Raw genomic sequence first — 22,592 nt, forward strand, 5'->3', positions numbered from 1 at the left:
CTTATGATAACATAAAAACTCACTCCAAATTACTGAGTTTAAATATCAATCTTTTTGTATAAGAATCGATACTAGAGCAGGAGATGTTGGGATCGTAAATATCGATACTTTAGTATGGATCCGCACATCACTAGTAGGCTTAAATGTTCAGCTCAGTCTTGCACTTCCAGACCTACCCCTCCAGCGCGGTTTAATAAAAGAGGAAACTGTTTACTTGCTTTTTTTTTTTCTAGTCACAAAATTTGACATTTTAACAGCCTTCCCTGTATTGTAGACGACGGTTAGCCTACTTGTTGGAATAGGCAAAACCAGAGCGTAGACATACTCCATTACAAGTTTGTATAGCTCTGCTCTTTTTGTTGTTAATGTTGTTCTATGTGTCTAAAGTGGACGGAAATTGAAGGTGAACATTTGCTCTATATACAGTAGGGTTACATTGCAGCCCGGTTCACAGCAGCCAGTTACAGTGTTCTCGCTCCATACTGGGCTAATTTCAAAGATTTTTGTTCACAATGCAATGGGAAAATAGGGTCCAGGTTGACTGGGTAAAATACCAAAATTACCCTTTAATGTTTCTAGGTTTGACTCTGGCAGCTGGTGACAACAGCCGACACTTCATCCTTCCTGCAGATCTCCATCACTCCGGCTGTTATTTACCCCTTTTCCTCCTCCTCTTCCTCCTCCATGTTGTTCTGTTCTTCCTGCTGTCTGACAGGAGAGAGACTGAGTCACATCTCTGTCCGTTCAGGACACACATGCAGGCTATATACAATGCTGCAGCAGTTGTTTTCTCCGATAAATCAACCTTTGTTCCGCTTTAATACACGGCTGCAATCATACAGATTCCAACTTATTTAAAAGGTAGGCCTATATTGTGTAACGTTTCCACATTAAAAATCAAAAAATTGTAACACATTTGAATTTTGTACTTACATTATCCCACATTTTATGCAAGGTAACGCTCCGTTACATTTTGGTCGCCTATATTCATATTCCCTTTGTGCTGAGTCAGCGTTATGGTTGTCGGAAATTGGATTTGCATCCAGTGTTAAGCCACATTTTAACGATGCACTTCTGAGATCTTGGTGGTTTTTAGCTCGATATTTGAACTGGATGAAGGAATTTTAGTCGGACGTCTGGATCTGTAGTTATCAGAGTAACTAGCTGATCAAACGTTAGCGGCAGCTTGGCTCGCAGCCCCTCCACCAACTAACAGATTTGTACCGTCAAGCTGCTTTATTCAGTGTTTTTACAGGTTTTAATCAGGCTTTCAGCTGTTCAGGATACACTCTTTAACATCTTTAGTTATTGATGCTCCACTCTGACAGCAGCACAACACACTGTAAGCTAAAGCTGCTGCTGCCTGGAAGAGGTTAAAGGTGCTAACATCTCCTCACTATCTGCTAGCTGTCTGTCCCCTGAACACACTGTAAAAAAACATCTCCTCACTATCTGCTAGCTGTCTGTCCCCTGAACACACTGTAAAAAAACATCTCCTCACTATCTGCTAGCTGCCTGTCCCCTGAACACACTGTAAAAAACATCTCCTCACTATCTGCTAGCTGCCTGTCCCCTGAACACACTGTAAAAAACATCTCCTCACTATCTGCTAGCTGTCCCCTGAACACAAAAATTATCTGCAGGTTAAACAAATTATGATAATAGACTAGAATATATAATGTATACAAAAGTCTGTATGAAAACTAGGCTATATATTTTTGTTCTTGCTTAAAATTGTAGGCAGGCTACTTAATAGGCCAAACCTGGGACCTCTTAACTTGGGACCCTTGCTGTCGTCAGGTCAGCTGCTAGCTGTTAGCTGCTAGCTGCTATCGTCCTCGTCTTTCCTGCCGATCACGGCATCGCTATTTTATGAATGAAACATGGCGGAGAAACGTCAAAGTGCTAATAACTGCTCTGTATCAAAAAAGAAAGTAAGGCTCTATCTCGAGAGTTACCTCAACTTCAGGTTTCAGGGGGGGCTCAGCTTTTCTTTGACATGAGGAGGGGGGGCACGCTAAGGAAAAAAGGTTGGGAACCACTGGCTTAGAGCACCTTTAAGGGAATAACACAAGACCTGCACCCAGGAAACGGGTGTTTGTGTCCCGGGGAGTACGACTTAACCCAAAACACAATCTTTATACTAATCCTAACTATTCTAGGGCTGCAAAGATGCCTCTATTAGTTGTCAACTATTCAATTAATCACCAACTATTTAGATATTTAAATTGATCAGTTTGAGTTGTTTTTTATGAATAAAAGAGTAAATCTTCTCTGATGTCAGCTTGTTAAATGTGAATATTGTTCTAGTTCCTTCTCTCCTCTGTGACAGTAAACTGAATATCTTTGAGTTGTGGACAAAACAAGGCATTTGAGGATGTCATATTGGGCTTTTTGGGAAACAATGATCCACATTTTTCACAATTTTCTGACATTTTAGAGACCAAACAACAAATCCATTCATCAGGAAAATAATTGCCAGATTAATCGACTATTAAAATAACATTTAGTTGCAGCCCTAGATGCAGAGTACTTTCTATGCTTTTGCACTAAGAGAAGCATCAGTTTTAGTCTTTTAAGCAACACCAGACAATTTAAATGAACACAGCCTGTTAAAAAACACATTCAGTTAAAGTTAATAAACACATTTAAGGCTGCCACTCGACAAATTATCAGAAACTAAGCACCCCCACTCTGACAGAGATCTGACAGTTTTCTTCTCGCTGCTGTTCTTTCAAACTCGCAGCAGGAAAGCGCTGTGTTTTACCTCAGATATGATAATTGTCGGACTCTCTCAGACGAGCCGGAGCTGAGAGTCAATACAATCCCAGCAGGTACTAATAATTCCTGACAAAAAAGAAGAGAGAACAAACCAAAAAGCCTGTTGTGAGAGGCTGGATGTGTGTTACATCAGGATTTGTTTCACGTCGACAGAAAGAGAAGTGTTTCTACTGCTTTCTACAGTGACTTCACTCATCTTTACTTAATATATATTATTAACTGCCCTTGAGAAAAAGTATTTACTCGTCACACTACATTTGCCTTGCATCTTGAAGGCGCGTTTGGACTGAGCACAAAGAAGATTTTAATGGCAAAGTGAATAATTTAAGACATTTCAAAGACGCAATGGAAGTGTATTTGTCGCAAATTAAAAACAGGACTTAGGAACTTCTGCAGAAAAGTGACCCTAAGTTACAATTATGAGATAATGATAAATAACCCACTTTGTTTATCCCAAACCAAGGTGAAATAAAAGTATATTGAATTGAGCACCGATGCTTATACAGCGTATTAATTAAATTTTTCAACTTAAAGAGGAAGAATGTAATTTCTTCTTTAATCAGTTCAAATGTTCCGCTTTAATGCACAGCTGCAACCGCACAGATTGAAACTTATTTAAAAAGGTACAAAAGGTTACTCTTCTGCATTAAAATGTCAAAACAATGTTATATATTTTGTTGAATTGTGAAGTTACATTATGCTAAATGTGTCCAACAATATTCAAACAAGTCTGTCCCTTTGTCCATTCGTCAACGGTGTGCTTGTCAGCCAGAAGCTTTCATGAATTGACTTTTTATCCAATTTTAAGCCACATTTTTACATTATACGTTTTAGATCTTGGAGGTTTTTAATAGGGGTGACACCCTATATCAGGGGTCACCAACCTTTTTGAAAGTGAGAGCTACTTCATGGGCATTGAGTCCTACGAAGGGCTACCAGTTTGATACACTCTTCTGAAATAACAAATGTGTTCAGTTTGCCTTTAGTTATATATGATTATTAAAGATTAATGATACTCATCTATGTGAAGACACTGGTCATGTTAATGATTTCTCACAATAATTATCAACATTGACTTAACAAGGTGGGAAACAGATAATATAAATATTCAATTTTCATTTTTAGAACAGGCCTGAGGGCTACCTAGTGCCCGCGGGCACCGTGTTGGTGACCCCTGCCCTATATGATTTTATTTTGACAGTCATTTGAAATGAGCTTTCGATTTCGACTATGGAAATTAAAAGAAGGATCAGCGGTTTCCCGAGTATTTCTTTCTCTCTCCACCCCGGCCTACTTGTGCACATCCAAAGAAAAAAACGACAGACCCAGGGTAGCTTAGGGGCTGGTAGCATGCAGCTAAAGACACAGGGTAACGTTAGCTTAGGGGCTGGTAGCATGCAGCTAAAGACACAGGGTAACGTTAGCTTAGGGGCTGGTAGCATGCAGCTAAAGACACAGGGTAACGTTAGCTTAGGGGCTGGTAGCATGTAGCTAAAGACACAGGGTAAGGTTAGCTTAGGGGCTGGTAGCATGCAGCTAAAGACACAGGGGAACATTAGCTTAGGGGCTGGTAGCATGCAGCTAAAGACACATGGTAAGGGTAGCTTAGAGGCTGGTAGCATGCAGCTAAAGACACTGGATAACGTTAGCTCAGGGGCTGGTAGCATGCAGCTAAAGACACAGGATAATGTTAGCTCAGGGGTTGGTAGCATGCAGCTAAAGACACAGGGTAACTTTAGCTCAGGGGCTGGTAGCATGCAGCTAAAGACACAGGGTAACGTTAGCTTAGGGGCTGGTAGCATGCAGCTAAAGACAGGGTAAGGTTAGCTTAGGGGCTGGTAGCATGCAGCTAAAGACACAGGATAACGTTAGCTTAGGGGCTGGGTAACGTTAGCTAAGTGGTAGCCTGCAGCCACCGCCGGGAAGCCCAACAGCTTCTTTTTTACGTGATTTTTAACATGAACCTGCTTTAGTCAGCGTTTTTACCGTTTTTAATCAGATTGTTTAGGAGAGGAGGAGACCTCGGCGGATAAAAGCCTCCTGAACGATGAACACTGAAGGAATCTTAACCGGCAGACACTGACTGCAAAGACGCCCACTCTGTCTTTCGTTATTGTTTTGATTGAGAGATCCCGAGCAGAAAAGCAGAAAATGAAATTATATATGTATATATATATATATATATATATATATAGTACACGTTTAAGTAAAAGTACAAAAGTATTAACATAAAAATATACTTAGTACCAAAAGTATGTATTGAGAGACGGACTAACAGATTGTTGGTTTGGGTTGTGGGATTTGTTGACAAAAAGAAAAATAATCCATATAGCTGGGAAAGAAAAGCATGAAAGAAAATCACTACAAAGTGATTTGTGAGGTTTTTATTTTAATCAACCCTCGGCAGACAGCTCATCACTAACTGCATAATTACACAGCTGCTCACTCCATGTGGCTTTGTTTGTGTTTGCAGCTAAACAGAAAGCTGATCTCACTCAACTGTGACTTGACATCAGAGAGCTGAATGAAATACTACATATCAGACTGTCAACACTGCAAACAGTGTCACTGAATATTAACAAGGCAAAAAAAACTCAAACATTTAAAGGGCAACTACCGTTTTCTTTCAACCCTATTTTCCTATGTTTTTGTGTCTATGTGACTGATGGGAACAACAATCTTTGACATTGGTCAAGTATTAAGCGAGATCGCTGCAGTCGACAGCAGAGAAACAAGCTACAATGTGAGTTAATAGGACAATTGTCCAGCTTTAAAAAAGCAATACTTTTAGCGTGTATAGAGCCAACATCTTTACACATGTAAATCATTAAACTATGGTATGTTTAGTTCAACCAAAACTAGAGTTGTGATGGTTAAAAAAGTGGAAAGACGACCCAAAACGGCTTTTCGTAGTTTTATTTTGTTTCTGTGGACTTTGAATTAAGTGTATTTTACGATGCTAAAATGACGGTTTATTTAAATGGAGTCTTGTGGCTTTAGCGAATGCAATTTCGCGGATGTTTTTGTGTTTAAAAAAAGGATCTTACTCTTTAACAGAAAGGTCGACCTCCTTAGAAATCATTTCCATAATGTTGTCAGACACAAGCACTTTTGTGAAGGTAAATACAAGCTGGACAATTGCCCTATTAAATTACATTGTAGCTTGTAATACTGGACCAATGTCAAAGATTCTTGTTCCCATCGGTCACTTAGACACAAAAACATAGGAAAATAGGGTCCAGGTTGAAAAAAACAACAGTACTTACCCTTTAACATCAGCAACAGGACGAGTCAAGGGGGTTAATATCTTGTTTGACAGCACGTCTGTTTGCTACATAATGTGCAGGGACAACACAGAATCAGCAGATGCAGAATTTCTCTGCCGATTTTTTAACAAATTAAATAAAAATAAACTCAGAATGTTAATTACATTTCCAACCCAAACAGAAAGACAGTCTGTTAAATTCTGCAGATTTCCACTAATGATCATCGCTGAAAACTGTCAAAAGAAATGATATTATATATTATATTATATTCGTATTCCATACGATAATGTGTTAGTAATTGATTAAATACAGGCAGGCTTTGTTATTGTTTGTGTGTGTGTGTGTGTGTGTGTGTGTGTATGTGTGTATGTGTGTGTGTGTGTTCATGTTGCAAGTTGTATGTTAAAAAATAAAAAAATTGTTGATCACAAAAAATAAATAAAAAATGAGCAGATTGATTGAAATACAACAGATTTTTAACTCCTAACACATCTAACGGTTGTGTTATTTATTTACTTATCTGTCAGAGCTACTCCTTGTGCTTTAAAATTGCCCCCAGCGGATAAATAAAGTTATGTGAATTATATTTATCTGAATCAAGGAGACACTGATCGCTGCAGTTTGTAGTAATCAAGATCTTCAGGGTCGACAAGCACAGCTCAGAAAATGAGTTAGGATGACAATTATTATTAGTGATGCACCGATGTGAAAATTGTGGCCAATACCGATAACCGATATTAATATTGCTGTTATGGCCGATAACGATATTTACCGATGTCAATATCTCTGTATAGAACACATTTTTTATGATAATCAAATAAGGAACTATTTTCCAAAAGGCATTTATTTTACTTTTGTGATTTATTTTCAGAAACCACTGATATTGGGCACCTTTACCTGTGTGCAAAATATGACTGTCATCAGATTTTCAGAAGAAAATCTAAATATTTATATAAAGATACATTTTTAAAAGGATGCAAGTGTGTCCTGAATTCACACTATAAATAAGCCAACCCTGAGTATTCACAATAAACCTCTAACTCACTTGAGACCAAGTCACTGTATTCTGTGAACATTGTACAACAGTTCAAAACTTTGAAGTACAGTAGTAGGCCTTAAATGGCCAAAGCCAAAAGTATTGAAAGAGGTAAAATGTGAAAATGGAGCCAGAAAAAACTGGACTGAACAGACACTGGCTTTTACAATCTGAACTGGAAGTACAGTAACTGCCAAGTACTTAAAGGTCAGGCCTAACCCTTGAAATTATAGAAATTGGTGCCTTCTAGGCCGAGATACACGAAACAACATTTCACCGTGGCTGTAATGGTTACACATTTAAAATATATAAAAACATACATACGAACATCAACATACGAAACAGGTGTTTACAGTCAACCAAGCGCTAATGCTAGTATGCATTAGCTGAACTTTACGTGTGTGTGCAATAGCTACATGTAGCAGATTATAAACTCAGTTGGAAATTTGCGTGAAATGTAGAACGGTCGGCATTTACTAGTCACAAACTTCCCCAGCAGTTAGCATTTAGTTGGATACAAGCAGCTAATTTCTGCACAAGTCCGTGTTAACAAAATCTCCACTCTGACCCGGCGACATGTTTCCACAACAAGAACAACACAGCAGTCTCTGAAGTCGCGATGGGAGTTTGGTTTAAGTTGGATGTACTCCAGTTTGTTGTCTAATGAGCAGACACTTGCAACCAGGATCGATGGAACAGGTGGCTGGCTAGCGTTAGCTTTCCACCTAGCTAGGTCCAGTCCCTGTTTGCGTTTCACCGCTGAGAATGTCCCCCCATGAACGCCGGCGCTGCTGCCCGCTCCGGCCGGCGCTGCTGCCCGCTGGTCAAACTAACCTGTACGGTGGGCCGCAGCAACCGAACAGCAACCTCTTACTTCCGAACATTCATCTCTCCCCCGCCCACCGAGAGTCGGTGGTCTACTAAAGTTTCCAGTGTTCCACTTCGCCGCAGATTCCGTCTGCAAAAACCAACATCCCCGCCCACACTTCTTCTTCTTCTTCTTCTGATTTCAGCAGTATAGACGCTGTTAAGCGTATTACTGCCCTCCACAGGTCAGATTTCAATCTAAATTCTCACACACTCACATCTAAGCCTACACACGTCAAATAGACAGGAATGATCGGCTCTATTCATCGGCCCTATTTTGACATCGGAACGATACCGATGTGTAAAAAAATGACCATATCGGCTGATATTATATCGGCGGCCGATATATCGTGCACCACTAATTATTATTATCAATACAGTATAGAAAAATAGACATGGATATGACATCAGAATTAGCGTATGCTAGCTGTGTTGGTGCAGTCAAAGTTTGTAACTCTGAACTACTCTGATTTCTGGGGTTTTAACCGTTTAAAGAGGTTTGACATTTTAAAAAAAAACATTATGTTGATACTACTGTGTGTTAGAGAAGATATTCTGCCTTCCTTAGAGGTACTCAGGAATGGTTCCTCTTCAGCTACACAGATATCACGATGTTTCCTAGATGAATTAGATGAATTATGAACCAGACATATATGTTCAATAGGGATGTAACGATGCATCGTGAATCGGTTGAGATAAAAAAACAAAACAATCATGATGCAGTTTTTTTAAACAGCCTAGGGCGTAATGTACTTTAGATTTCACTTGATTGATTTCAGACATCACTATCGTACAAATCGTATTGAATCGTGAGTTGAGTGTATCGTTACATCCCTAATGTTTAACCATTTAAGACATCAGTGCCTTGATCATTTAAGGGTCTTGTGAGGCTGAAAATCAAACTAACTGTATATACTGTATGAGATAATAAAGCTCTTAAAAGCACATACCACTGTAATGAAGCCGTCAACAGTTTCTCATACATATTGGGATGAAAACTTCGCCAATGTTTCGAACTTGAAGATCCATTTCAGCTCAAATGTTTCTGTCTGAAGATGGATTTTGTCTCTGAAAAGGCTGCTGAAGTCGAGTAGATGGATGGACGGAGCAAAAGACAGATATCAGCTAAATAAAGAAGTTTCTCTGTCTGTAACATTTCTGTTATCCACAGTGAGTTTTTAAGTTTTTAAGTAGCCTTGAACATCAGTCCTGGTGTTTGCCACAGACCCATCGGAGCTGCGGTTGGTCTCTGAGGTCCGTCGGCTCCGACGTGGAGAACCAGCTGCACTGGCAGGCGTACGCCCGCAAACCTCTCCTCTTCTTCAGCTTGGCTCGGAGCTTCTGATGGTCCGGCATGTTGTTCCTACACAGACACAGACACACAGTAGTTAAATAAAGTTAAATAATTACTGAGGATATGACCTTAGCATGCCGGTGATGTTAGCATTGTCTAATGTCTACTAGGGCTGCACAATATTGGGAAAATATGCGGTAACGTTGTTGAACATCGCGAGAATGATATAACTTGCCATAAAGAAACAGATATTGAAGTGTTCTCAGTTCTGCTGCTTTCAGTATTCTGCTAAAAAACAAGAACTTGCTTGTTGAATTGAAAACAAATGAAAGGAAATCATTTCCAACATTCTTTTATTCAACAAATATAACATTGACTATAATATAAAAAGCAGCAATAAAAAAGGAATGACTGTCACATTTTAAAGTGCAGTTTTCTACAGATATGTTCTTTTAACTGACACACAATCCCTGAGTGTCTTTCGTGATATGTTGCAGCCTTTCGCAATGTGTTTATCGCGCCGGCTGATAATGCGATGATAAAAAATAAAATAAAATATGTTGTGCACACCTAACGCCTACCATACATTAGAAGATTTTAAAAGACTAAAGTCTGAAACCATCTCACATCAAAAGACAATCTGTCATAATGTCTGAGTTTTTAGTCACAGACTAGAAGATTTCAAGACTTAAAACTTAATATAATAGCAAACATGTTTGATTTTGTCAAAACTTCAAGACGGGAAAAAGACTGAATTAAGACTGACTCGGACTGAGTGTTATGACCACCTTACACCAAACGACTGAGACGACGGCAGCGCGCCCCAACTCTAATAAGACTCATAAATTAATTCCGATAACGGAGATTTCTCTGCGACAGTGGAATCGTTTGAAAAGTCATTTGGTGTAAGGTCTGCATTAGTCAGATTAAATATCATAATTAGCTTGGAATTGATTGAATATTGATAAACAATAATAGTGGAAAGATTCTTCCACAGAAATGATGTTGCTCTTTATTAAAATAAAACGTAAGCTAGTGCAAATGAGCCAACACAACCAGAGTTAAACAAGTGCCAGTCAAGTGCACTCAACACGCATGCAGTGCTTTCCTCCTACTTTCATACTTACAAAGTTCCTTTCTTGAGCACTGAAAAGCTGCATTTTAATTCAAGCTACATGAATTATCGCCTACAACAGCTGACGGCCGAGCACACAGCTGATGGCCGAGCACACAGCTGATGCCAATTCTCCGCTCCCCTCGTCAAAGCCAGGCGACAAAAGCACAAAGCAAACCGATCCACTTTTCCATGTTGATAAGAGCATTAAAATGAGAAAAAAATAATGGGACAAAAAGAAACCTAGGGACATTTAGAATAGATAAAAATGTGCGATTAATTGCGAGTTAACTATGACATTAATGCGATTAATCACGATTAAATATTTTAATTGTTTGACAGCACTAGTAGATACCTTCAAGTTATGGGTTACCGAAGGTTATCATACCGTTAGAATCTCATACCGGCCCATGCTTAGTTTGGGGTCCCCTGCTGGAGCTGCTGCCCCCGCAACACGCTCCTTGATACGTGGAAGAGGATGGATGGATGGATAAAAAATTATGACTAAACTGCTAAATCTAGTAATGAGACGGAGGGAGAGGGGGGGTTAATAATAAAACCTAATCAGTTAATAGGGTTCAAGCTAAATATAGTTAGTCCATCCAGCAACTTCAGTTAAATGTGTTTTGATGGATTCATTCAAAGACACTACAAATTACATTTAAATGTCAACAATAAAGCTGCAGCATTCCTTAACTCTGATTACTTTCCTTTTGCAGCTTGTTGGTCGACGTTCTCCTGCTGCTGCTGCAGGATGATAACACCGACGTGAAGACGTAAAGGACAAACTCATCATCCTGAGTGGTTCAGAGTGCTCTGAACTTAACAAAATAACACTAAAGGTAAATTACACACTTGAAGAAAAAGCTGAAAGTGCTGAAATGTCAGAGGCATATATATATATATATATATATATATATATATATATATATATATATATATATATATATATATATATATATATATATATATATATATACATACATATACATACATACATACGTGTATCGTTACACCCCTAATATATATGTATATGTGTGTGTTTTATGTTGATTTGATTTGACAGGTTATTTTAGGCACTGAAAGGATGTTACAGTTTTCTTACTGCACACAAATGTGACTTTTCTATCTGAGGAGTTACAAAACAAACAGATAAATGCCATTCTAAAACTGAATAAACTAACGCACTAGTGTGATTGGTATTCCTTTTAGTGAACAATAAAGAGATCTCTTATCAAAAAACAACCCAAAACAAACAGGTTTGATATTCCCTGGATTGGACATTAAAAAAAAAGATTTAGTAAACTAAATAAATAATCTACAGCTACAGAAAATACTTATGATACATGACGTTAAACAAAAATTCAAATGACTTTTTTCAAAAACGTTAACCCTGCTCTTACTCATCGCTCCATATCAGCGATATTGACGTCTTCTGACAGAGACTGTTCATTAAACTGACTCAGTGGGAAAGCTGAATGGAGCCAGAGTGTCAACAATTAAAATCAAATGATGACTAATCTACTCTCAGCAGCTCGGGATCTTATTTACTTTTTACAGCACATTCACTGCATGTGTTTTAATATATATATATATCAACATATTTAAATGAAAAATGTGGATGAAAACTGAAACTGTGACTTCAAATTAAATCAGACAAATAAATTGTCAGATGAAATATGATAGGGAGACAAAATAGGAAATTGGAAAAACAGAAAGTACATTTAAAAAAAATTCTTTTAAAAAGGCATGTTGACGGTACCCATTTAAAGCTGAATTAATTGATATTTTTGATTTTAAGAAATAGTTTTTTAATTGCATCTTCATTAATGCCTATTTTAACGTAGAATTATAGACATGCCACACCCGCCTCAGGTTTTATGAACTTAAATTCTTTGTTTTCTAACTGAAAACCAAAACAAAACTCCACTAAACATCTGAGTTTTCTTCTTTTTCATTTTTAGGCCTTTATTTCAATAGGACAAATGAAGACATGAAAGGGGAGAGAGAGGGGGAATGACATGCAGCAAAGGGCCGCAGGTCGGAGTCGAACCTGCGGCCGCTGCGTCGAGGACTAAACCTCTATAGATGGGTGCGCGTTCTACCAACTGATCTGAGTTTTCTGTTGTGGTCAAATGAAATGTTCAAACTCTGGTCCCGCCTACACACACCTCCATCACCTGGTCCTTTGTTTTCCCTGTCAACAACACTGATCCGGCTATTATCCACCTCCTTAAATCCTTTTCTACTTGTTAATCTCTCACCTCCATATGCTGCACATGAACTGATGCATCCCCCACATATAATAATAATAATTATTATTATTATTAAATAAATATAGCTGAACAGACAAAGGCAAAAGCGGCACCTACATAAGTAAAATCCGAAAGAAGGACGTTACACTCTCGCCCCCACCGTTTTGTTGACAGGTGGCGTTTGCAAAATGCAGAGAAGAAACACAACAGGGACGACTGAAAAGATAGAAAGATAAATAAATAAAAAAATATTAAGAATCAGTATTTTAATAAACACAAATAGGAACAATCTGTTACAGTCAGTCCTTTAGGCTCTTAAATATGAGTTGTTTTCTCTGCAGAGAAAAACCTTAATTGCTGCAATTATTCCCTTGGTGTAGATTCTGGGTTTTATGTGTGTCTAGGGGTCTAAAATCAAAATACCTCTGCTTGTTTGTATTCTAGTCACACTGGTCTTTAGATGCAGAATTGTTCCCGCTGAGATGAAAAAGGAAATTGCTTTTTATTTGGTATGTGGGGAATGTGGGAGAAAAACAACTTATTTTCCCAATGTAATGTGTTTGTAAGTTTGAAATGGCTTATTGAGGTACTAACAAAAGTTAGTTAAAACTTTAATCTCAAAGTAACATTGGAAATAGTCGTGGCTCCTAAATGTCTGTTTCACAGCCCAATACTGCCACCTTGTGAACAGACTGAAAACTTCACCCACAACCAACTATTTCTGACAATTATTTCTAATTTAGATTTCACATTCGAAACAATTATTTGATGCATATATGTAAGTAAGTTTCAAGTATGTTACACATGGCTCCCTGCACACTTTTCTGTATTTTCTGTGTGTGATACAACAACAACCACAAACCCTGCCACCACAGACAGATTCATCATGAATCAAGGGGGTCGGACACCTAACGGAGTGGGCTTTCAGACCAAAAACAACTCTGTCACGCTGGTTGCTCACCGACTGTGTGGGTGAGGTGAACAGAGCCCGTGTACCACACAATCTGGGACAGACGTTACACAACGTGTTGCTTTTTTTCTTTTTTAGACTTTCCTCTAAACTGGGATTTTTTTTTTCCTCCTAAATTACAAAATCATTTTACTTCTTCATTAGTCTCACATTACCAGCTCTATCTCCACAGTGCTGTGGCGTAAGGTCTGCCTACACCACAGACACACTGTGGGATTGTAGGAAAAAAAAAACACTCTGGGTTGTTTGCATTTCTTTCAACCAATCACAATCGTCTTGGGCGACACTAAGCTCTGGACGCAGCAACAGTGGCTCTGCTAAATAGTCTCAGGAAGGAACTTGTTTTGGTGGAACATTTGCATCCTGCAAAAGAAAACGTCTCACACTATATTAAATTAAGTTAACTGTTGATACAATACGGTAACGTGAGCTATTTAAATGAGCTGATACATGGTTAAACCTCATTGGCTCTTACCAGTGTATCTCCGTGTGTACTTCGTCCACAGCAATCCCACCAATCGGTCCCAAAATGTCCCAGTTAGAGAGGAAACGCCATAAACATATTCTTTGTAAATCTTTACAATCATTCCCTGAAAGAACCGAGCAGACCTGCCTTGTTGCACCATCCAAATGTTCTTCAAAACTTGATATTTTCAGCGTGTAGCTCGCTAGTTTGAAGTTTTTTGTTGTTTCCCGTAGCAAAGGGATTTTTTGAGAACACACGGAGAGCAGAAGGTGAGGGATAAAGCCTGACATTCGGCGCTTGAGGTCAGGCGAACATGTGAACATGTGCAACCAGTGACAAGGAGCGGTAAACACTGCTTAGTTTTAAGGGGTCAAAAGCTTCAACGGCTGGGAACTTCTGGTATTCTCTGCATGTGCAATAACAAAAACTGAAAGAAAATGACAAAGATCCATGTTGGTAGAAAGCGGTGGAAGAATGAGTCTGGATTTTGTCTGAATTTTCCCACTCTGAACATGTTCTGTATTTCAATGCCTTGTTGTAAAGTGCGAGCGTCTGCACTCACCTGAGGAACAAGTAATCACAGGACACGTCCCACTCACAGTCATCAAACATCAGCACCCGGAAGTCACAGGAAGTACACCTCAACTGGTGGCATGACCTGTCGATACAGATCGCTGGTCAGTAATTATTATATACAGAAGTGTGTTTTTACACTTAATATAAAAAGTATGTCTTTAATACATCAAACATGCTACCTTGGTATAACTGATTTCAAAGCAGCGCTGTGGAGGAAGGTCTGGCAAAGCGAGACTATGAACGCTGTAACCCCTTTTTTTTTGTGATGCTAAAAATGTCTTTTAGCTGTATTAATATCAAATGTTAGCAAAAGAAAATATTAATAAATTATGCAAATATAACCCATCCACACAACGTTCGCTACACTTTTAATTGAGGCCACCCCCCATTTAGGAGAGAAGAAGTGTGTACCGTCTTGTACCGTTGGCGAGGGGTGTAATCTTTAGTTATGGAGCTCCGGTGTGTGTGTTGTTTAATTTTTGAGAGGCTTGATTACAGTGTGTGTCATATAGGTGCTAAAAAATCGTTTTAAAAAAATGTACCGCAATGTGTAATGTTGTAATTTCTTTTTGTTAAAATAGTTTTTAGAAAATGGGTATCTAAAAATGGAACCGGAATCGAATTCAGAGTTTCTGTTCTGGACATTTTTTAACGATACCCAGCCCTATGTATCATTATAAAAGAAAAACAGGCGAGACATGACAGACGCTTGCGTTATAAAATCAGTTTTTCACACCTCTTGGATGTGGCTGTTCCTACACCGTTTGTGACAGAGCTCCCGCCAACGAATACCGGACAGCACCTGGATGCAAAACAAAGAGCGCAGATTGTCTCAACGCACAAATAAAATCAGCATCCAAATTTACAAGAATCAAACAAGCCAACAGAACTGGAACAGAAGACTAATAGCATTATTATTGCAGAACCTGGGCAACATTATTAGAAATGTAAAACCTAGTCTGTAATTTCATACATGTATACACATATTTAAGAGACAAAAATTACTTCCAAAGGAAAAGTTACTGCCAGTTAGTTTGGTGGTTAATTCAGTAAAAAGACCAAACATGTCTGGATTTAAATTGAATGAAGACACACACACAAAGCTACAACCAAACTTTCTAAATGTCTGAGTACATTTTCTCCCTCTGCATATACCGGCTAATTATTATTCCCAGCTGTATGTTTTTTTGTATTCAGAGTGATCTCACTCACTTTCTCCCTCCAGACTGAGACGGTAGCTTCTTCTCTGCTTGCGTTCCTTTAGGAAATGCTTCAGTCTGAGATAAAAGAACAGATTACAGACAAGGTTAAATATACATTCTTGAAGTAGCAAATGTAATTGAAAATGTTTCAATTAATTTAAACCTGAATAGATGCATTACCACCTGTGTTTGTCACCGTGCCTAATGCGACATTCATGTAGATTTAGTAACTTTGTCAACCCATGTGTCTGTCTATCGGCTCTAATTTGTTTTTCATAAGACGGCCAAGACTTGGAGATGAGACAGCTGCGTGATAATCATTTTTGGAAGGGAAATAATTCGCTCCTGAGCTGTACATATTTGAGATACAGGCAATTTAGCTGAGTATTTCCATTATATAAAATGTTAGGTGTATATTTTTGACTACATTCACTTTGTTGGCAAAGCAGTTGCTTTATTTATGCAGGGAAGAAAAAGACTGCCAGCTGGTAAACATGGATACAAGCAAAGTACACTGTACTTGTTTGTTAGACCTCAAAGATACACACAATGCATTCTAAGTGAGCAACACTGAGTGGAAACACAACTTCACGGGACCCTTTCATGAAGAATGTTGCATTGTTAGAGTTTAAACAAGGCAACAGTTCTGTATATTTGTAGTAGACATGTCAAATACAACCTTCAAATACTTATTACAGGCCAGGGTTTCTTTTATATCCTAAAGATAAATGTTTAATTTATTATAAGGGCATTCACTTGTATGATGTTAGAAGAGGTGAGTACAATGAGTACTTAAATTACTTTAGTTCTAACACTGTGAGAAGTGACAAGTGTTTTAATACTTTTAACTTCATTAAAAATGATTTTGCCCCATAGTATGGCTTTTATTTTAAGTAACTATTTCCTTCCCAGCACTCACTGAAGATATATGTCGTCACAGGTACACACACACACACACACACACACACACACACACACACACACACACACACACACACACACACACACACACACACACACACACACACACACACACACACACACTAATCTTAATCTGAGAAAGTTGAGAAGTCTTCCATATGAAGAAAGAGAAAACTTGGGAACGTGATAGCAGTGTTCAGGGATTTTTTCATCATCTTTTCATATAAAGTACACGTTCACCTTTAGTTGAGGGGAATCGCTGAAGTCTTCCTCAAGTAGTTCTTCCAGAAGCTCGTCAATATCGTCAGTGACGCTGCTTAACGGCTGTTCAGGTTTTGTGGCACTAGATCAGAGGAAACAAAATTATGAATTAAACATCAATTCATACTTTTGACAGTAAACCTCTATTGTTTGTTTTGTTCTATGTGTTTATGATTCATCAGTTGAAACCTTAAAGTTTTTTAGTCAGCAGACACCACAAACTTATTTAGCAAACCTCTTACAGTCGCATATACAAATAATTCGGAGAAATACATGAATACAAATATATACACACACACACACACACACACACACTATACAAACAACAAATCCTCATCTACAGATCATCTCGATATAGGGCTTTTTTCCTCTTCTCTCAGGCTTTTTCTCAAGATAACTGGCTCAATTATATGTTTCAAATGTGAACAGCCATCTCAGTCTTTGAGCATCATCCATATTTACCAAGTCAATCTCTGCTTTTAGCTTACTAAACAAAAATCACGCTGTTCACAATAAAAAGGGCAGTAGAAAACAAAATGGAACTCATGTTCTATATCATTCAAACACATGGGACACATCTGTTTTTCCTCTTCTACATTAACATATCGTCCTGTTTCAATACTCAAAGGTAAAACACCAGATCTCACGTGAGCACATAAATATCTTTGCCTTTTTTTATATATTATATACAACATAATTCTCTGTGCCATATTCTGGTTTTATCGTCACAAAAATACACAATTTTGGCTTAGCCCATATATCGTCGGCCCACTGCTTTTTGTCTTTAGCAAACACAGATTCTTTAAACAAACCGATATTCAGCTTTTCATTATTAAGAAGCAGCTCACCAAACCCATAGTTACAAAACAATTTGCATATATTGTTAGACCAAAGACCAAGAATGTGTTTATCCCAGAGAAATATCTTCCCTTGTCAACCTATTTGCGTCCATATCTAATAAACAATTCCATAACTGTGATATACATATCTTCCAACGAGCCTCACGTGATTCCCATCCCATGTCTCCCACTATCGCCAATGTTGGAGCATATTTGTGCACAACCAGAAAATATCTTATGGCACTATTTAGCAGTAATTCACAATTAGATATATTTCTAAGTCCTCTAACTCCCACAATATAATCAAGTATAGTATTACACATACTGATATTTTTATTTTTAGACACAATGTTTGTTTTTGGTATTTCTCCAGAATATAAGTGTTGGTAGTTTGGAGAGTGGAGTGTTTAGAGCTTTGTGTGGGGAATTAAATATGAAAATGTCTTCTGGTGTTTAGTTTAATTTTATAAGTGGTGTGTTGGGTGGACTTCTCATGACTTTAGTATTTCTAAAATCCTGGCCACAGGATAATAAATAAATTAATGACATGGAACTTTCTGTTATTCTGGTTTTGCACATTACATTATACAATATATACATTATATTTTACACTGTAAGGAATGCAATCGTTATGTTAAACACAAAAAAGATAGGTCTCTATTTCATTCTGAACACAAGCTAACTATTACTGACTTACCTTACTGCACATTTACTTTAGCTTGTAGCATAATTAGCTTATGTTTAAGCCCTTTAAGGCCCAGAAGATACAGCTCGTCAGACGTTATCAACACAGAGGCGCTTAACAGCCGCGCAGAACAGCCTAGTCCTAAACGTTAGCTTATAGCTAGCTAACATAAGCTAGCCGCATTAGCAATGTTTACCTGTGTTTTCTGTGCCCTTCGTTGTTTCTCCCGCATTTGCCAGCCTCGCTCTGGTCCACGCAAGCCGAAGATGCGACGGAGACGTTGCGACAAAACTTTTTTTCAACTTCATCTAGCAGTTCGTCCAGGTCGTCTTCATCATCCATCTTTTGGGCTTCGGTGCTTTCCAAGCTAGCACCATTTGACATTTATAAAAGGCTAGCACACAGCCATAGATATGGCACAGAGCACACGATCAGAGCGTTCGTTGTTGCTAAGTAACAAGGGAACAGAGGGGAAATGGAGCGACACCGCCTTCAAAATAAAAGTGTTATTAAAAATGAATTTAGCTACAACAAATGCCCTTCCTTACGACTTTACGGAGTCCCAAAGGTGATGATTTTCATTAGAGATAAAACATATTTTTTATTTTGCCTTAAAGTTAAGATTTGATTAATTCCCAGGGGTTTAATTCAGATGTAAAAGCAACATAATAAGCAGCTAGGTTGGAAAACATAATGTTTATAATAATACATCAAAGAAATGACATTAACAAGCTACGTTCTGTACGCTTAACGGCTTTAACGACATCTAAGGATTTTGTTTTGAAACTGTGCACATAAGTACCATTATTTTCTAATTCTGCGTTAGCACAACGTTAGGGCATAACAAATTAGTGCCAAAATACCACCAAAGGATACGCTGTTGTTAGATAAATGTGAAGGGAAACAGACGTTTTTTGATTCAAGAAAAGAAAAAAATTATCATCGTTGTCGGCAGGATTCGAACCTGCGCGGGGAGACCCCAATGGATTTCTAGTCCATCGCCTTAACCACTCGGCCACGACAACCGGATGACATTACATGGGTTATCAAACAGGTTTACAACAGTAATATATACAAACCAGAGGTATGAAAGAATGACTCCTGATATGAGTTGTCTCTGAGTTCATGAACATGTTCACAGCTGCTTTGAATATGGTATTACAGCTAATTGTTCAGGATTTGATTTTCCTATGTTATCTTACCGTAAAAAAAAACTAGTATTACTAACAGTAGTTAGAAAGTTATATAAATAAAATTACATTTGTATGTAAAGTCTTTGCTCGAAAATAAAATAGCAGTTATTAAAAGAGTCACGAAGAAATGATCCTAGTGCCCTCTAGTGGACAAATGAAATAGCCTGTTTTCAGCAAATACCACATTAGGCTAGTTAGCGTTAGCAAGCTATCATAAGTTAAGTTAACATGATGTACTGCCTTACTGAAAAAAAAGATTAGTCTTATATTCTTTAGTAGCTATGATGCTGAATTGTTTAATAATTGTAGTTTGTGTCACATGTTTGTGAGAATTTACAAATCAAGTTTTGTGGGGAAAGAAACTATCAAAGTTCCCGTTAGCTACAGGCTACATCCATGAGCTAACTATCTCACATGCTAGCTCAGCTAGCTAACCTTTACTTTGATGTCCAATTGAAAACACCAGAATTGTTTTCAGCGTTAGCCTTCAACAATTCAAATGCAATTATTTTATTCACAATCAGTAACCTACTCACACAGTCCTCTTTCTTGTTGGTCTTGTCGTCCACCAAACTGAGGGAAATATTAGTAAAGATCTGTCCACCTTTGCGGTCTTAACTCCCGACTTTAGTAACGTTAGGTGAGGAAAGGTGGAAAGGTCTAGAAATGCGTTTCCTGAAAGTGCAGCCTCCAGACTGTAAATCTTAATAATATGATATTATATTATATTATATTATACATACTATATATTGTTTTCATTCTGCACTAAACCTATTCAGCCTATTATTTTTTTTCTTATGTTAACAACTATCTTCTTTTGTATATATATTTTTCTGTATTTAGCTAGTGTTTATTTCATATTAATGTTCAATCACTATGTTTGATTGATTGTTTATGTATGCACCAACCATCAAGTCAAATTCCTTGTAAAAATTCCTTGAAAAATAAACCTTTTTCTGGTTCTGAAAATTGAAAAATTGAAATAACGTTTGGTTAGTTACTGTAATCCTGTATATAATTTTCTTATTTAATGTATAATGTGTGTGTGTGTGTGTGTGAGTGTGTGCCAGTAACATGTGGCTTCACTGCAGTCATTTAGCTTCCATAGCTGAGTATAAGCTCTATATGTGCTTTATATGTCAGTTTTATACATCAGATGAATTGTTATTTTCACTGATAATCTATAATTGTTTCATTTAGTAAGCCTAGTTGTTTGCATAATGAGCGTAAATACTTTTTTGTTTGTTTTTGATTTCTTTATTTAAAAGGCGCACAACGCACATTAATCAACATAAGTACAAGGTCCAACATGTAAATGTGCCAGATTTAGCCATACAGGCTAATTTTCATCTGCAGTCCCTATAGCAGGTTGATGGCTTAAAAACAATAGATATGCTACAAAAATACAACAAATACACATACAACCAGAAAGACATAGGCACAGACAAGCATAAATGACGCAACCACTACTCTAGATGATGACAACTGGCAGGTTGATGGCATACACTGTAGACACAGGTCAAAGGGCATAGACACACACCCGGACGCATCAACAACACATAGGCACACACAGAGACACCACCACAGCGACGAATACAGACACGCTATTCTGTACTGCTAGAAGATTTTTAAAAAAGACAAAAGTTTGACACCATCTCACATCTAACAACAATCTGTCAAAGAGTCACTGAGTTTTTAGTCACTGACTAGAAGATTGGGGGATCTAACAGGGTCACAATTACTAAACTTCACTACCAGTGAACACACCTGACGACCTTTGCTTGCAATCGCTCCGTTTTACAGGAAGTGTTATTTTTTGAAAAAGCCCCGCTGCATTGAAAAAACGATTAGGCGATAGTAAAGTGTGACATTGCGGGTGGTAGAAAAAGTACAGGCTATATGGTTAGCTTCTGCAAACATACGCCTGAGCAAAGGAAACAGAATGTGGTTTTGTTAGAGAAGATGTTAACTTCCCCAAAAAATGAAAGCTAAACTGACATTAATACTGTGGGTCATGGGGTTTCCCAATCACCCACAGTAGTAATGTCAGTGTGTACCGTTTATGGAAAGTACCCCATGCCAATCTCCAGGTATGGTGAAGGGTATGTGATGATGTGGGGGGGCTATTTTAATTCCAAAAGGAAGGAACTCTATCAGGATGCATAGTATCCTGGATCCATGAAATAACTGGCCTCTAAAAATAAACACACCTGCCTCTATGGGGATTTAACATAGGGGTGGACTGACTTATGCCCCCTGTATTTTAAGGAAGAACATTTATTTATTTACGATACATTATCCATTCACAAAGATAATCAGTGTCCTTAAAGGTTGGATTTTTCCTATTTTTTTAATTAAGGCATTAAGGTCAATTTCCAAAATGTTTTAATCAACTTTAGCATGGGTGTGTAAACTTATAAGCACAACTGTATCCCTATCTGTATCTGTGTAAAAACTTTACAAGTGGCATTGAGATAAGAAAAACAACTGGGATAAAACACATTTCAATGAATTTCCAACGTTCTTTTTTAAGGAACAAATAGCATCCATAGAAAATAATGAGTAACATTTTAAAGTGCAGTTTTAACTAAACAACAACTTACATCAGTATTTGACAATGGAGACATAAACACAGGCATAAAACATAGTTTCCTTTTTTTTTTTTTTTTCAAAAACAAAACATGTCGTCACAAATTCCAGTGGCTTTACGTGTCATGTAAAAGGAGAAGTGCTACATTTAAAAAAAGAAAAGCCCAGACATGCTGTTCGTCGGGTTTTCCCCCAGTGTGTCATAAATAAAGGTCATATAAAATAAATAGCACACAGAACAGGCGTAATCCTTTTCAGTTCTTCATTTGAAAGGCTC

General features: G+C 37.8%; 1 protein-coding gene and 1 non-coding gene across 3 annotated transcripts; both read right to left on the reverse strand.

The window, feature by feature from the left end:
• Nucleotides 1–9,000: 9,000 nt before the first annotated feature.
• On the reverse strand, nt 9,001–18,987 carry cfap418 (cilia and flagella associated protein 418). Of its 2 annotated transcripts, none has more exons than XM_028580524.1 (6): nt 18,730–18,987; nt 16,989–17,091; nt 15,838–15,902; nt 15,362–15,427; nt 14,612–14,707; nt 9,001–9,313 (listed from the first exon to the last, which is right to left on the reverse strand). In XM_028580524.1, the coding sequence occupies exons 1-6, from the start codon at nt 18,915–18,917 to the stop codon at nt 9,154–9,156; spliced, it is 678 nt and encodes a 225-aa protein (XP_028436325.1). In that variant the 5' UTR covers nt 18,918–18,987; the 3' UTR covers nt 9,001–9,153. The 2 variants fall into 2 exon arrangements, with proteins under 2 accessions (XP_028436325.1, XP_028436326.1); XM_028580525.1 differs by lacking the exon at nt 9,001–9,313 and adding an exon at nt 10,938–11,105.
• Nucleotides 18,988–19,476: 489 nt separating this feature from the next.
• trnas-aga (transfer RNA serine (anticodon AGA)) lies at nt 19,477–19,558 on the reverse strand. Its single transcript has one exon. It is a non-coding gene; the product is annotated as a tRNA-Ser (tRNA).
• Between the last annotated feature and the right edge of the window lie 3,034 nt (nt 19,559–22,592).

The sequence above is a fragment of the Perca flavescens genome, chromosome 6 (assembly GCF_004354835.1).
Source record: "Perca flavescens isolate YP-PL-M2 chromosome 6, PFLA_1.0, whole genome shotgun sequence".
Classification (NCBI taxonomy): Eukaryota; Metazoa; Chordata; class Actinopteri; order Perciformes; family Percidae; genus Perca; species Perca flavescens.

Coding starts and splice junctions, on each gene's coding strand:
- cfap418 (XM_028580524.1), bottom strand. CDS start 18,917: ATGTCAAATGGTGCTAGCTTGGAAAGCACCGAAGCCCAAAAGATGGAT. Junction 17,092..18,729: donor GAAGGGCACAGAAAACACAG/GTAAACATTGCT, acceptor CCTCTGATCTAG/TGCCACAAAACCTGAACAGC. Junction 14,708..15,361: donor GGAACAGCCACATCCAAGAG/GTGTGAAAAACT, acceptor CTGTATCGACAG/GTCATGCCACCAGTTGAGGT.